This window comes from Bufo bufo, chromosome 1, assembly GCF_905171765.1.
Source record: "Bufo bufo chromosome 1, aBufBuf1.1, whole genome shotgun sequence".
NCBI lineage: Eukaryota > Metazoa > Chordata > Amphibia > Anura > Bufonidae > Bufo > Bufo bufo.
The window spans coordinates 444,133,433-444,150,747 of record NC_053389.1 but is presented as its reverse complement, the minus strand read 5'-3'; the positions used below and the strand labels follow the sequence as shown (position 1 = coordinate 444,150,747).

General features: G+C 43.9%; 1 protein-coding gene across 2 annotated transcripts in view; it reads left to right on the top strand.

Moving 5' to 3' along the window:
• Positions 1-3,615: 3,615 nt before the first annotated feature.
• Positions 3,616-17,315, top strand: part of GLT8D2 (glycosyltransferase 8 domain containing 2) — a 42,423-nt gene continuing 28,723 nt past the window's right edge. For both annotated transcript variants that reach the window (XM_040407960.1, XM_040407949.1), the window contains exons 1-2: positions 3,616-3,880; positions 17,255-17,296. In XM_040407960.1, the coding sequence (XP_040263894.1) occupies positions 17,278-17,296 (19 nt within the window). In that variant the 5' untranslated portion in view covers positions 3,616-3,880; positions 17,255-17,277. The remainder of the gene's footprint in view (positions 3,881-17,254; positions 17,297-17,315) is intronic.

Below are 17,315 nucleotides of genomic sequence, written 5' to 3'. Positions count from 1 at the left end.
GCTTAGTCTCCTGCCTGTAACGTTACAGTTCAGTTCTGCTCGTACGTTACCGTTGACCTCGACTTTGTTAATGAGGCAAAAAACCAAGTTTGGCTTCGGATTTTGAAATGTATGCGCAGAACTGAACTGTAACGTCACAGGCAGGAAACTAAGCAACAAGGCCTCAGCGGAGCCCATACATTTTACTGAGGTGCGGAGCACATATTACAAAGTTTTGAAACAAATCGGGTTCAGATGAAGCAGTATGAACTCGATTTGTTCAACACTAGTTTTCATATTACACTGCAGTTTTTCTGCACAAAAATCCCTACTGAAAAAATGCACATAAGGCCTCATGCACATGGCTGTACCGTCTTTTGCAGTCTGCAAATCGTCGATCTGCAAAACACGGATTCCGGCTATGTGCATTTAGCATTTTGCAGGACGGAAGGTCTGGCCCCATTAGACCAGTCCTATCCCTGTCTGTGATACGGACAAGAATAGGACCTGGTCTATTTATTTTTTGCAGGCGGCGAATGGAGTGCACTCCGCATCATTTGTAGCCCAATTGAAGTGAATGGGCCCCCATCCAACCCGCCAAAAATGCGGCTCGGATGTGGACCCAAACCACTTTTAGAACACATATGGCACCCCTGTATTGTCAGTGATATTCACTGACCATTTATTGGAGATCTTCTGGAAATCCCTTTTCAGTCTAGCAGTGCACGTGGAATACGGATGACAATAAACCGACACGCGGACACAACACTGACATCTTCCTGGAAGAACCACGGACATTTTCAGTGATGTCAAATGAACATGGACACGTGAAAGAGACCTAAAATGTTATTTGCTTTGGCAGCTACGGCTTGACATTGCTTTCCTTACCTATAATCACTATACCCAAGTTGCTTTATTCCATTTAAATATCAGTATCTGATCTGTGGGGGACCAAGACCCCTGCAGATCACCTGTTTGAGAAGGCAATGGCGCTCCTGTAAGCAAAGCACCCTTCTCGCAGCTTTCCCTAGGCTATGTGACATCACGTTCATACCAAGCCGCTATACAATGTACGGCTTTGTGCTTGGTAAGATGCGAGAAGACCCTCAGGCTCACAGGAGTGCTGCTGCCTTCTTAAACAATTGATTGGAGGGGGTCCTGCCTGCTGGACCACCACCGATCAGATACTGATGACTTATCCAGAGGATAGGTCATCAGTATAAAAGTCTTGGAAAACCCCTTTAACGTATATGGAGAAAAACGCTGATTTTACAGGAGTTGTCCTGACTTATTAACCCCTTAGTAACCACCCATACCAATACTTACCAATGGTAAAATTGGGGCGTCCACAACCCCACCCCTGACAATGCTCAGCCTCTGCCCGGAAATGCTCACTTATGGGTAGTTTTACGCTAGCCCGGGACAGCCCAAATTTGCCATGAATGTCTTTGAAAATTCATACACCTTTTTACGGCGGTCACTAAGAGAGCCAGTACAGTACAGTTCCAGCGTTTTCTTGCAGGCTGCGTCTCTCTGACACAGCCTGCTGGTGAATGTCAGTATAGCACTGACATTAAAATACAATGCACTATGGAAATAGTGTATTGTGTTTTACAAGCAGTCAAAATATCACCTATTATAGTCCCCTTGTGGAACGTAAAACAAAAACATTTATTAAATTTTTACAAATTTTATAAAACATTTATTGCGTTTTTCAAAATCCAAATAAAAAATGCTTTTCAATGGAAAAAATAGCAAAAATAATATCTCCACATATTTGGCATTTCTGAGTCCAGAACAACCCACTATACGCAATTATCATGTAATTTATCCTGTATGGTGAAATGAATGGGTTCGCAAAAAATGTCTTGCGGACCAAAACTACGGTTGTGTGCATAAGTCCTAAAGCTTACTTTCAGTCCCATCCACCAGGTGATTAATAGAGAGATTAAGAGGTATTGAGTCTAAGGGCTGGACACAGACTGACTGCATAGTAGTGATTTATGATGCAGTCAGTTCCTATCTGATCGCGGGTCTATTGTACTGTACTCACATCATCATGTGAGCACTGTGCAATAGACCCGCAATCAGGTAGGAAATGACTGTATCATAAATCACAATGACGCAGTCAGTTCAGAGGAGCCGCGGTCAGTCTGGGAGATGCAGCCGACACACAGCTCTAAGGCCCCTTGCAGACGAGCGTTCCTCCCGCAGCGAGTCTTAAACGCAGCTCCCGGCCTGACCTCCCAGCACTGCCGGGAGTCACATAGCATTATATTGATTTATGATGCTATGTAACCCTTACAGTTCTGGAATGTATTGGATGACACTGGCAGCATTATGCGGGAGGAACGCTTGTCTACAAGGGGCCTAAGGCTAGTGTCACACTTTTTTTATTTTTATTTTTTGCTGCCATCTTTTGACACATACTCATCCACTGATTTTTTTTTTTGGCCTGTTTGAAAAAACACAAATGCCAATGGCGGTTTGTAATAATGTTTTATGTACAGAGGAAGTGAGATTATAGGTGTGAGCTTATATACTTTCCAATATAAAAAGATCAAGGCATACATAAAAAATAAACAGGTCAGGTGCTAAAACAGGTCCTCTTATGGCTGATCAGTGTATAAAATCATCTATCTACCTATCTCATATCTACCATATCTATTATCTCTGTCTATCTATCTCTCTCATATCTATCTATTATCTATCGATCTCATATCTATCTATATCTATCTATCTATTATCTATCTATCTCATATATATCTATCTCTATCTATCTATTATCTATCTATCTATATCTATCTATCTCATATATATCTATATCTATCTATCTATCTATCTATTATCTATCTATCTCATATATATCTATATCTATCTATCATCTATCTATCTATCTCCTCTCTATGTATATCTATATCTATCTATCTATCTATCTATCTATCTATTATCTATCTATCTATCTCCTCTCTATGTATATCTATATCTATCTATCTATCTATCTATCTATCTATCTCATATCTATCTATCTATCTATTGTCTATCTATCTCATATATATCTATATCTATCTATTGTCTATCTATCTCATATATATCTATCTATCTCATATCTATCTATCTATCTCATATCTATCTATCTATCTATCTATCTATTATCTATCTCATATCTATCTCATATCTATCTATCTATCTCATATCTATCTCATATCTATCTATCTATTATCTATCTCATATCTATCTATCTCATATCTATCTCATATCTATCTATATCTATCTCATATCTATCTATCTATCTATTATCTATCTCATATCTATCTATCTCATATCTATCTCATATCTATCTATCTCTATCTATCTATCTCATATCTATCTCATATCTATCTATCTCATATCTATCTATTATCTATCTATCTATCTATCTATCTGTCTTGTCTCATATCTATCCATCTATATGTCTATCTATCTATCTCATATCTAATATCTATCTATCTCATATCTAATATCTATCAGTCTATCTAATATCTATTTCATAACTGTCTGTCTTTGTACAGCATACAGCAAAGTTCTTTTCCATTCAGAAAGCCAAAAATCCCTATGTGAAGCACAAGGGGGATTTGCACATGTTGGAAGAGATTTCATCTGGAACTCATTTCTTTCTGTTTGTGCTTGCAAATGTAGCTTTTCCCCGAGCAGTTCATCACGCTGGAAAGAACAAAGAAGAGTGGAGGGATCACCATCAGTGCCTCCTTCGGCTTGGTACACTTTTGCTTACTAAAGAACAGAGTCTCCAGTATTGCTTTTTATGCTTACAGTAACACAGGCTGCGGTGGACATTTTTTCAGTCCACTCCTCCCATGAAATGTCCGATAAGGGAAGCTTGGCCTAAACTGTCACCGTCTCGGTATGTAACACTCATTATTTGCTGTAAATAATAAATTATCATGATCTTTGAAATACGTTATATGTAAAAGTTAGAGTTTCATGAATGCATTGCATCAAAAGTGCATTCTTCTCATTGCAAATGCTGGCAAAGACTGCATGTGTAAGAAGTGTTCTAGGTAGAGACGTGAAGTATTCTTGCCGTGCAGGAAATGAAATGTATATTTTTCTGCCTGTAGACACAGGAAGTAATACACACTTTTTGGCAGTGCTTACTAATTGATTTAACCCTTAAGTAGACTAAGGTCTAGACACATACCAAATATTCCTATATATCATTAGTAGCGTGACATACAGAAATTAACATTTTAGCTTTATCACATTATGCTAATTCCAGTTTAGTGGAATATAAATAATAAGAATGACAAATAATGGTAAAAGGGTTTTCTGGGACCCATCAACCCACCTTAAAAGTGTTGTGCACTTTTTGGGGGAGGGTTTTTTGGCAAATACTAGTATAAGATGCAGGTGCGTCGTGGAAAAATGCGCGATTTTCCCGCGTGAGTGCAAAGCGTTTTAATGCGTTTTGCACGCACGTGAGAAAAATCGGCATGTTTGGTACCCAGACCCGAACCCGGACTTCTTCACAGAAGTTCGGGTTTGGGATCGGTGTAGTGTAAATTTTATTATTTTCCCTTATAACATGGTTATAAGGGAAAATAATAGCATTCTTACTACAGAATGCAAAGTAAATTAGGGATGGAGGGGTTAAAATAATTAATTAATCTCACCTCATCCACTTGTTTGCGCAGTCCGGCTCGTCTTCATTCTTCTTCTTTGAAGACCTGGGAGGAAAAGGACCTTTGGTGACGTCACTGCGCTCATCACATGGTCCATCACCATGATGATGGACCATGTGATGAGCGCAGTGACGTCACCAAAGGTCCTTTTCCTCCCAGGTCATCAAAGAAGAAGAAAGAAGACGAGCCGGGCAGCGCGAACAAGTGGATGAGGTAAGTTTATTTATTATTTTTTAACCCCTCCATCCCTAATTTACTTAGCATTCTGTATTCAGAATGCTATTATTTTCCCTTATAACCATGTTATAAGGGAAAATAATAAAGATCGGGTCCCCATCCCGATCGTCACCTAGCAACCATGCGTGAAAATCGCACCACATCCGCACTTGCTTGGGGATGCTTGCGATTTTCACGCAGCCTCATGGATGCAAATGACACCATTCATTACATAACAATTTCTTAACAACTAATAATAAATAAAGACAAACAATATGTTGTGGAATAAAAATGGCCGCAATGCTTTATTAAGGGTAACCTTAAAATACATACTTCAATAAATAACTGAACCACAATTACAACCAACAGATCATTAAATGAACCCATTTGAAATTGTACTAATCACCGAAATCCACTCAGCAATAGCTGAGTGACACAGCCCCTCTAACAAAGCAAAGCGACAAAAGCATCAACACAGGGAGGGAGGCAGGGCCGTCTTTAATATTGATTGGACCCTGGGCAAGAATTTAATTAGGCCCCCTGGATCCCCCCCCATCCCCCCGCACTTTGATGTACTTGCTATACAGCAGCACTTACCTGTCACGTCCAGGGCCTCCAGGTGTCGTTTCTCCTCTCTGTCATCATCTTCTCTGTAGATCTTCTCTCTCATCATCTTCTCCACTCGGTCTGGACAACTTCTCTCAGCCGCCTCGTCTCTGCAGAGTGTGACACACAGACATCTTAGCTTCCTCACATTCTATCATTATACCCCAACTGGAGTCCCCACAGTGTTATCCTGCTGCTTGATGTCCCCCCCCCCCCCCAGGGGTGTAGCTATAGGGGGTGCAGAGGTAGCAGTCGCTACCGGGCCCAGGAGCATGAAGGGGCCCAAAGACCCTTGTGCCACATAAGACACACAAAGCACTGAGGGAATGGGGGCCCAAGCTGAACTCTTGCACCGGAGGCCATGAGCCTTTAGTTACGTCCCTGCCCCCCCCCCCCAATACTATCCTGAAGAAACATTACTGCCCCCCATAGTAATAGTGCTCCTCATAGTCCCACCAATAGTAATTCCCTTCTAGAATGCCCTCATTAGTAACACTGCCCCAACCCTGATAATGCTCCTCAACAATGCCCCCATTATTAGAAGAGCCCTCCCATATTAATAATACCCTCACAGAGTCCCCAGTAGAAATAAGGCCCCCTATTGTTCCCCCAGTGGTAATAAAGCTCCCTACAGACCCCTCAGTAGTAATAAGACCCCCATAGTGCGCTTAGTAGAAATAAGGCGGATCTATAAGACCCTCCTATAGAGCCCCCAGTAGTAATAAGACCACCTATAATGTCCCCTGGATCTGCAGTGCCCCCTGCTGTTATAATCCTCCCTCCACCATACAGTCCCATGTAAATAACATCACCTCCAACGCACAATCCAATGTAAACATCACCCCCTAAGGCTACTTTCACACTTGCGTTCGTGCGGATCTGTCCTGTACTTGTACAGGACGGTTCCGCACCGATAATACAAACGAATGCATCCGTTCAGGACCGATTCGTTTGTATTAGATTTGAATTTCTAAGTCCCAATACGGATCCGTCCTGACTTACATTGAAAGTCAATGGGGGACGGATCCGTTTACAATTGCACCATTTTGTGTCAATGCAAAGGGATCCGTCCCCATTTACTTACATTGTAAGTCAGGACGGATCCGTTTGGCTCCGCAAGGCCATGCGGACACAAAAACGCTGCTTGCAGCATTTTGGGGTCCGCCTCCAAAACGGAACAGGGGGCCGTACGGAGCCGAACGAATGTATTCTGAATGGATCGGCATCCATTCAGAATGCATTAGGGTTAAACTGATGCATTTGGGGATCCCGCAAGTGTGAACGTAGCCTAAACATTAAATCCCATGTACATAAACATCATTCCCCCCCACCATCCACTTTCAACATACAGTCCCATGTAAATAACATCACTCCCTCCCCCAGCCACCTCAAGCACACAGTTCCATGTCAATAACATCCCTCCCTTCAGCCCTAACATACATCCTAGTTAAATAACTACAACTCCCAGCATTGCTCTGCCTCTCCCTTAACTTACCTCTCCTCATGTACAGACATCACCATTAGGCTCCTTCTCCTCTTCACTGCACTGGTCACATGATGGTGACATCATCCAGGTCATCCTATCACAGCCTGTTTTGCTGATCACCTGACCTGTGATGTCACCACAGGTCCGTCACCTCTTCCCAGTGTATTAGATTCAATTGTATTGCCGTTCTGTGTACGGCAATACAGCTGTATCTAGCAGGCAGGTAGGACATTCGGGGCCTGGGATAAAAACATCCGGGGCCCAGGCCCCGAATGTTTTAACCTAGCGACGCCCCTGGCACTAGTGAATGGGAGTCGGGAAACGGACCTCCCTTGGGCCCCCAGGAGCAACTGGGCCTGGGGCAGCTGCCCCTTTTGCCCTGTGGCAAAGACGGCCCTGGAGGGAGGGCGGGGCAACGATCAGGTCTTGACAACTGGCCCAGAAGCACCGCCGCACCTGCAATATAAAGACCTGGCACTTCCCGCCACAGCATTAGCCACCAACCAGGGTCCCTGAATCCCCTCAGCAACAGCAGCAGCCAACCAGCGGTGGCCCCAGCTGTCACCAGGGCTCACAGGTAAACCAAAACAACTTAGCCTGAGGTAACCTGAAAGAAAAAGCGGGAAAAGAGACATAAGAACAAGAAAGGGGGGGGGGGGGGGGAGAAAGAGAAGCCATACCAATAGTGTACTGTACACATATGTGAGGTGCCATTGCCCCCATGTGTCCCCCAAGTGAAACGCTTTGGGGGGCCCTCTCATGGATGCAAATGACACCATTCATTACTTAACAATTTCTTAACAACCAATAATAAATAAAGACAAACAATATGTTGTGGAATAAAAATGGCCGCAATGCTTTATTAAGGGTAACCTTAAAATCCATACTTCAATAAATTACTGAACTACAATTACAACCAACAGATCATTAAATAAACCCATTTGAAATTGTACTAATCACCGAAATCCACTCAGCCCCACAAGCCAAGCCTCAACAAGGCGAGGCCCCCCACAAGCACTGCAGCCATTTCTCAACCACGTTTTGCAAACCCACATTAAAAATGTCAAGACCCACCTCAGACAAATGCACGTTATCTGCTCTATACAACCCTGACTCAAAACCTTCCAGATCAACATGTCTATAACTAAAACCGCCCAACAGCGGAAGAAATTTCGCCATAGCCCTATTCACCCGCTTCCTAATCCTCTCAAAAAAAGGCACAGTCCGCTTGCGCCCAACACAATCTCGGAATTATCTCCGAAAAGACCAACTTAGTATTCGGCAACATACACTGCAACAGCGAGAGGTCCTTCTTAACCTCCCACAACAAATCACAAGTCTTAAACTTGCCAATATCATTACCCCCGACATGAATAATAATCAAATCAGGCAAAGGCCACATAGCAATAAGCTTCCTAATCTCTAACATTACCCTTTTCCAAGTCAGCCCCCGAACACCCCACCAAAATAATTGCAACGATGAACTGTCAAAAGCTAGATTCGATGAATAAGACCTCTTCTCAGCTTGCTTCTGAGCCCAGTATATAAAAGAATGGCCCAGAATCCAGACCACAACCTGGTTGCCTGCAAAGAATAAACACATATTAGCTGGATATTAACAAATCTGGTCTCACATAAAGCTTGACTCTATGAGAATTCCAACGCCCGATCCTGCGAATCACTGAATCATCAAGACCACACCTGACTGCTTCAGTAGCCGCGCCAATTCTAAACAAATGCAACGAAATCTTAAGAGAACTAAGCCCCAGAACCCCCAAACATTTCTTTAAAACAGACCCAAACTGAAATCTAGTCAACGGAGAACAATCCCTATGCAATAAAAACGGGCCCAACTTAGAAGGACAAACTGCTATCCAGGACTTAGCCACCGATACTGGACAAAGCACCGAACCCAGCCATTGATTCAACTTAATAACCCTTCCTCTCCCAAACTGGTCCGTCTTAGAGTACCTCAACAATATATCCACCGATGCTTCCCTAACCGTCACATCCGAATATGCTAACCCAGAACAAACTGACTTACCCGCCGCCACCAATTATCCAATCCGCAAAGCAGCAAAAAAGGCAAAACTAAAAGCCGTCCTAAATAAAAGCACCTCAAACTCATCAAAACAAACATCAGATAACACTCTGGACAAATCCAACAGCAACTGAATCGAGATTGGCCTCCTAACATCAATATTAGAGAACCGCTTCCTATACCCCTTCAACATCTGCTTAATCTGAAAACAGGAAGAAAGAGGTGGATCCCCATACAATTTCTGAAAAAAGGAAACCCCCGCAACCGTCCTAGAAACCGCAGAAAAGGACAGATGCTTGCCACACAATCCAGAAACAAATTTAATAAACCTTTCCCATGAACACTAACACTCCCATCACTGCCACATGGAAATGACAACCAATTGCGCCATGCAGCCGCATAGGCGGCCCATGTTCTCGTGGCTAAAGATCGTACAATGTTGTCTGAGATTATTCCCAAATCAGGTCCCATAGATGACGAGGACATGGAATCCCTTTCTGATTTGGCTCCGGAGCGAGCTCCCGGAACCGTTTCAATTGCAAGCGAGACAAAGAATCAGCCAAACTATTCGCTGCTCCCTCCACATACTTCGCCTTGACCCAAATATAAAATTTCATGCAAAACCAAACTAAATGCCTTAAGAGCTTAAATACTAAATCGGATTTGGATGATAGCGTATTCACTGCAAAAAGAACTCCCTTATTGTCCGTATGAAATAAAATTCTCCTATTCCTGAATTCTGAACCCCAGATGACAACCGCCACGACAACCAGGAACAACTCCAAAAACACAATATTCTTGGTGACACCACACCTGACCCATTCCTCCGGCCATTCCTCCGCAGACCACTCACCGTTCCAAAAAATACCATATCCGCAACTCCCTGCGGCATCAGTAAACAAGCCCAGCGCCTCAGAATCAATGAAATCATCCTGCCATAAACTAGAACCATTGAAATCCCGCAGAAATTCAAACCAAATAGCCAAATCATCCTTCAAACCCCTAACCAAGCGGATATGAGAACCAGGAGTTTTTAAACCTCTAGTAGAAAAATACAAGCGCTTAGAGAAGACCCTCCCAATGGGGATAACTCTGCTTGCGAAATTAAGCGAACCCAAAACCGATTGCATCTCCCTCAAGGTACATTTCTTTTTCTTCAACAAAGAAACCACCAAATACTGCAGCTTGTCTAACTTCACCTCCGACAACCGAAATTCCATCCTAGTCGAATCAATCGTGATACCTAAAAACTCAAGACAATGACACGGCAAAACAGTTTTCTCCTCCGCAACTGGAATACCAAATGAACTACACACGTCAAAAAATGTCAACAATAATCCTGAACAAACACTAGAACAGGGGGGGCCAACAAACAAAAAATCGTCTAGATAATGTAAAATCCCACCCAAACAACTTTGAGAATGCAACACCCAATGAATAAAAGGGAGGCATTTATCAAAATAATAAAACCCGTCAAATTGGAAACCCAACGAACTGAAACCAGACGGCTTCACTGGGAGAAGGCTTTGGCTAATAATGACCCTTCCCCATAACACCTGAGCAAAGCTAAAGCATCATCAAGTGAAGAATAACTAACTGACGCAACCGATTTATCTACCATGTCATTCAAAGAACTCTGCTCCGGGAAAGACAGGTGATGTATCAGCCTAAATTCCCCCTGCTCCTTTTTCGGTACAATACCTAACGGAGATAGTCTAAAATTCACAAAAGGCGGGTCTCTAAACAGGCCTGCGATCCTACCCAATTCCAATTCTTTCAGCAACTTCAACCTAACATCTCTATGGACAGAAACTGATTTCAAATTGTTAACCCAACAACAGCCAGTGCCAAGGAACTCAGGAATCTCAAACCCATCATTGAAAGCATCAAAAATCAACTTAGCTTTCTGTCGCTCTGGGTAGCGTTCTAAGCATGGGCGCATTGCGGACAATTTCACTGGACTCCATGCTTTTAAGTAACTGTTCCTTGGTACCAGGCTGCTGCTGACTTGACTGAGAGTTTCTTTTGAAACAACGCACCATGGGATGTGCGCCCCCACAAAAAGTGCACTCGTGCCTGTAACGACAATTATTTAACCATTTGCATGAGCTTTCATTAAATGCAAAACAAAGACCTTTCCTTATAGCAAGCTGAGCCGTATTCGCAGTCCTGACTGGGGCAGATTTCTGAGGAAGCATTAAATTCACCCACAGACCAATCTCCTTCACACCCCACTTAAGCGCAGGGTGGACTGCCAATTTCTGGCGAAAAGTTTCATCATAATAAAACCAGGCTAAGCCCCCAAAATTGCGATACGCCTCAATGATGATATCCAGGTGCTGAAACAAACCAGTACAGAATTCCGGGTGGTTCTCACCCAAGACAGCTGAAAAAATACAAAACGCCTGAATCCAATTGTTAAGTGATCTAGGCATAGTACGTCTCCTTTCCTCATCACCTTTGTCATCCTTTTTATCCAACTTAGCTACTTGCTCCTTAACAGAAGGCAGTAATGACATGATATCAATATACTCAGCACGCCAAATCCTCTCCTTTAGGCCTCATGCACACGACAGTATTTTTTTTAACGGTCCGCAAAACGGGGTTCCGTGATCCGTTTTTGTTTCCGTGTGTCTTCTTTGATTTTTGGAGGATCACCAGACATGAAGGAAAGTGGAAAAAAATCTAAGTCAAGTTTGCCTTGCAAATGATAGGAAAAAAACAGACGCGGATGACAATCTTGTGTGCCTCCGTGTTTTTTCACGGACCCATTGACTTGAATGGGTCCGCGAACCGTTGTCCGTGAAAAAAATAGGACAGGTCCTATTTTTTTGACGGACTGGAAACGTGTGCATGAGGCCTAATGCTGATGCTCAAATGAAACCCAAGAGGTGACACTTCACATGCCAGCGCCTCTTTAACACACTTTCCCTGACACCACTGTCTTTATCCAGCAGCGGAACATAAACATCAGCATTAAGAGATTTGGAGCCTGAGCTCCATACATCCGCAGCAGCATTACCTGTCAACTTGCTCACTGCATTAACCCTCTGACTACCAACATTAACACATACATCCGCAGCAGCATTACCTGTTAACCTGCTCACTGCGTTAACCCTCTGACTACCAACATTAACACATACAGTAAAGACCAAAAGTTTGGACACACCTTCTCATTCAAAGAGTTTTCTTTATTTTCATGACTATGAAAATTGTAGATTCACACTGAAGGCATCAAAACTATGAATTAACACATGTGGAATTATATACATAACAAACAATTGTGAAACAACTGAAAATATGTCATATTCTAGGTTCTTCAAAGTAGCCACCTTTTGCTTTGATTACTGCTTTGCACACTCTTGGCATTCTCTTGATGAGCTTCAAGAGGTAGTCCCCTGAAATGGTTTTCACTTCACAGGTGTGCCCTGTCAGGTTTAATAAGTGGGATTTCTTGCCTTATAAATGGGGTTGGGACCATCAGTTGCGTTGAGGAGAAGTCAGGTGGATACACAGCTGATAGTCCTACTGAATAGACTGTTAGAATTTGTATTATGGCAAGAAAAAAGCAGCTAAGTAAAGAAAAATGAGTGGCCATCATTACTTTAAGAAATGAAGGTCAGTCAGTCAGCCGAAAAATTGGGAAAACTTTGAAAGTAAGGGCTATTTGACCATGAAGGAGAGTGATGGGGTGCTGCGCCAGATGACCTGGCCTCCACAGTCACCGGACCTGAACCCAATCGAGATGGTTTGGGGTGAGCTGGACCGCAGAGTGAAGGCAAAAGGGCCAACAAGTGCTAAGAATCTCTGGGAACTCCTTCAAGACTGTTGGAAGACCATTTCAGGGGACTATGTCTTGAAGCTCATCAAGAGTGTGCAAAGCAGTAATCAAAGCAGTAATCAAAGCAAAAGGTGGCTACTTTGAAGAACCTAGAATATGACATATTTTCAGTTGTTTCACACTTGTTTGTTATGTATATAATTCCACATGTATTAATTCATAGTTTTGATGCCTTCATAGTCATGAAAATAAAGAAAACTCTTTGAATGAGAAGGTATGTCCAAACTTTTGGTCTGTACTGTACATCCGCAGCAGCATTACCTGTTAACCTGCTCACTGCATTAACCCTCTGACTACCAGCCCAATCCATAACTAACTTAATAAAACCATTTAAAGTTTCAGGGACAGGGACATCACTTTTACTACTCTGATGAACCTCCTGGAAACTACCAGAGGTTGAGGGTACTGCTTGTCTTGAAGATTCATGGGGGCCCAGAGAAGGCTCAACCACATACTGTGGGAGCCCCTCAACAAGTGACCCCAGCACCTCCTGACGTCGGCTGCCAGCCGCCTGACCGGGATCGATGGTGCCCACAGCCTCCTGGCTCCGCTGAGAAAGGATGTCCCCCACACAGATGCCGGCTTCACTCTTGTTCCGGCCCCTCTGTACGGACCTCTCTATGGTGCTGGAGGACCACAGACTCCGCTGGCGAGACTGAGCCGAAGTCTCGCGAGAACTGCTCCTCCTGCGGCCAGCATCAGGGGGAGGGGTATAGGCAGCCCTGGCTTTACGGGCTCTCTTGCCTGGGCGCACCATAGCCCCCCCCTCCCCCGCTCATACCCGGCACAGGAACCACAGGCAGGACCGGACCAGCACAGGAAACAGCGCAACGTCCTCTCGCCCTTGATCCCGGAACTTCAGACGGAGACACAGGCGTTGATAACAGAAGAGGCGACGACATCGGCCCAGCAGGAAGCAGCGATGTAGGCAGCGGTGAAGAGAGGAGAGATGGATCAGCCGGCGACGGAAGAGGAGGTTAGTGAAGCGCAGAAGGAGTCGGACCATGACACGGCGGCATCTCCAGGCAGGCTCTCAACCATTCTTCCCCTCCAGCACCCTCGGCTTTCTCAATCAGACGACGAAGTAAGGCTTCCATCCTGTAGACAGCGATGCAACGATCCGGTCTTGACAACTGACCCAGAAGCGCCGCCGCACCTGCAATATAAAGACCGGGCACTTCCCGCCACAGCATTAGCCACCAACCAGGGTCCCTGAATCCCCTCAGCAACAGCAGCAGCCAACCAGCTGAGGCCCTAGTTGTCACCAGGGCTCACAGGTAAATCAAAACAAATCGGCCTGAGGTAACCTGAAAGAAAAAGCGGGAAAAGAGACAGAAGAACAAGAAAAGGGGGGGGGGGGGGGGGGGAAGAGAAAGAGAAGCCATACCAATAGTGTACTGTACACATATGTGAGGTGCCATTGCCCCCATGTGTCCCCCAAGCGAAACGCTCTGGGGTGCCCTCTCATTCACTTCTGTGTGGCCTGCGTTGCGTGAAAAACGCACAATATAGAGCATGCTGCGATTTTCACACAACGCACAACTGATGCGTGAAAATCACCGCTCATGTGCACAGCCCCTTAGAAATGAATGGGTCCGGATTCAGTGCGGGTGCAATGCGTTCACCTCACGCATTGCACCCGCGTGGAAAACTCGCCCATGTGAAAAAAGCCTTACCTGCTTCCCAAAGCTGTTTACTGGCAGCTCGACTCCCAGGATGTAAACTTCCGTTTTGACGCCTTTACAGCGAATCGCTGGCCGCAGCAGTGACCTGTCCTATTACCTCATGTGACTATTTGAAATGATGCAAGGAGAGCAGGTCAGTGCTGCAGCCAGTAATTGGCTGCAGCGGTGTCAAAACGAAAGTTTACATGCTGAGAGCGGAAAGGACGAGGTTGGGAAGAGAAGGAGACGGGAGCTGTCGGCAGAAGGCAGGTAAGAAGTCTTCCCTTTGCAGGTCATCCATAGAAGAGGGAGTTTGCCTACCCCCCCCCCCCCCCCCCCCCTTCCTCCCCAAGGGGCACAACCCCTTTAACTAATCCTAACTTGCTTGTAGAAGATAGTTTCCAGTATACTTACCATGACAAAGTTATATGGATTGACCACTCTGAAAACTGGCCACATGACGTGTTTCACTTTGGAAATCCTACATTCGCCAACATCACGTCCATCAGTCAGAGTACCAGATTTCTAGTTTGGTGAATAGATGTGTATGTCACTATTGTAGCTCTGCAGGAGTGTGCCCTTACTCAGGGGGCATGTCCTGTAGTTGTCACAGCTTCTAACAAAAGATATGACTGGTGGCAGTTGAAAGTTGGAAGTGAACATGTGCATCCGTGTCAGCGAGGTGGACAGAGAAATCAGGAAAATAACAAACAGCAGGTGGCGCTATACAGATACAGTTTATTAAAAAACTCTCTGGCTATACTAAATGTTTAATTTCATATAATTACAAAATTATTCAGATCCAGGTGCTGGGTTGAAAAATTTGAATATTTTTTGTGGGTTAATGGGTCTTGCTGGGTTTCGGAAAACCACTTTGAAGGGGTTCCCATGCCTATATAAGCTCAAAGTGTAGAATTAATATAATGTGCAACATGCTTATCTTACCGAATACACTCTGGTTTCCCCACTGCTTGTCTTGTGTCCCTTCCTGCGCTTGCCATGCAATGCGGCTACTCATAAAATGAGCTGAGCTGACAGAAAAAGTTGCACTGTTCTTTCCTAGTACTGCTGTTAGCAAGTGCCATAGCTGTCTGCCCCCCCCCCCCGATCAGAAATTGGTGACATATCCTAGTAATACACCACCAAACAGTACCAATGTTCATAAGATTAAATATACAGTGTATACATATATATATATATATATATATTGTGACACAGCGAGGGGTTTTGTCTGGGAAGGCAGGTATTTTCCTCCCAACATGTGCGGCTAGGCTGGTAGAGGTCAGATACCGGACCGGAGTTTAAGTGCCGATCTGGGTTTTGGCAGCACTTGGCTTTCCTAAAATAGGCAGCTGAGTTTCTGTGTTGGGATCTGAGGTTTTGTGCCGGACTGGGGGGCTGAGACTCAGGCTTAGTTCACACAAACGTTTTTTTTTTTGCGAGTGTACGGGCCGTTTTTTTGTGTTCCGTATACGGAACAATTCATTTCAATGGTTCCGCAAAAAAAACGGAATGTGTTCCGTATGCATTCCGTTTCCGTATTTCCGTTTTTCCGTTCCGTTGAAAGATAGAACATGTCCTATATTTGGCCGCAAATCATGTTCCGTGGCTCCATTAAAGTCAATGGGTCCGCAAAAAAAACGGAACACATACGGAAATGCATCCGTATGTCTTCCATATCCGTTCCGTTTTTGCTGAACCATCTATTGAAAATGTTATGCCCAGCCCAATTTTTTCTATGTAATTACTGTATACTATATATGCCATACGGAAAAACAGAACGGAAAAACGGAACAGAAACGGAAACACAACGGAAACAAAAAAAGAACAACGGATCCGTGAAAAACGGACCGCAAAACACTGAAAAAGCCATATGTTCGTGTGAACTAGGCCTCTTGTTCAGGGGGAACAGGCCCCCTAAAGCCTGCTGTGGACTACTGGAGGCAGAACTGCCAACAAGGTGACTTGTGCAATATGAACTTTCCATTGTGTGTGAATTAACACCAAAGACTGCAAAGTGACATATTGTTCTGTGCAAATTAAGCTTTCCATTTGTGTGAATTAACACCAAAGACTGCAAAGTGACGTGTTGTTTTATGCAACTGCTGCAAGTGTGAATAAACACTGAAGTTTGAGTTAGGCTACATGCACACGACTGTGGTGTGTTTTGCGGTCCGCAAAACACGGATGGTGTCCGTGTGCGTTCCGCAAATTGCGGAACGGCATGGACAGCCTTTAATATAACTGCTTATTCTTGTCCACAAAGCGCAGACAAGAATAGGACATGTTATATTATTTTTGCGGACCACAGAACGGAGCAACTGATGCGGACGGAGTGCTGTCCGCATCTTTTGTGGCCCCATTGAAGTTTATGGGTCCGCAGCCGAGCCGCCAAAACTGCGGCTCGGATGCGGACCAAAACAACAGGCATGTGCATGAGGCCTTAAGAACTTGTATTTTGCCTCTGTACTGCGCCCGCTTACCCTATCTACCAGAGCGAAACCCCAATATATATATATATATATATATATATATATATGTATATACCCCAATATGATTCACACATATAAATTATAAAAAAAATTCTAGAATGTTCTACGATTATTTAAAAAGGAAGATTACATGGCAACCATCTCCTATTCCAAGTATTTAAATGTAACAACCAATTAGACACATGAAACTGTATTTTTTCATACAGAAATCTGCTAATTAAGTATCATCATTAATTTTGCTTCTTTCCAGAAACCGCAGCAGAGATTAATCATATGGCTGTTTTACGAAAACGTAAGTCATTACTTATACT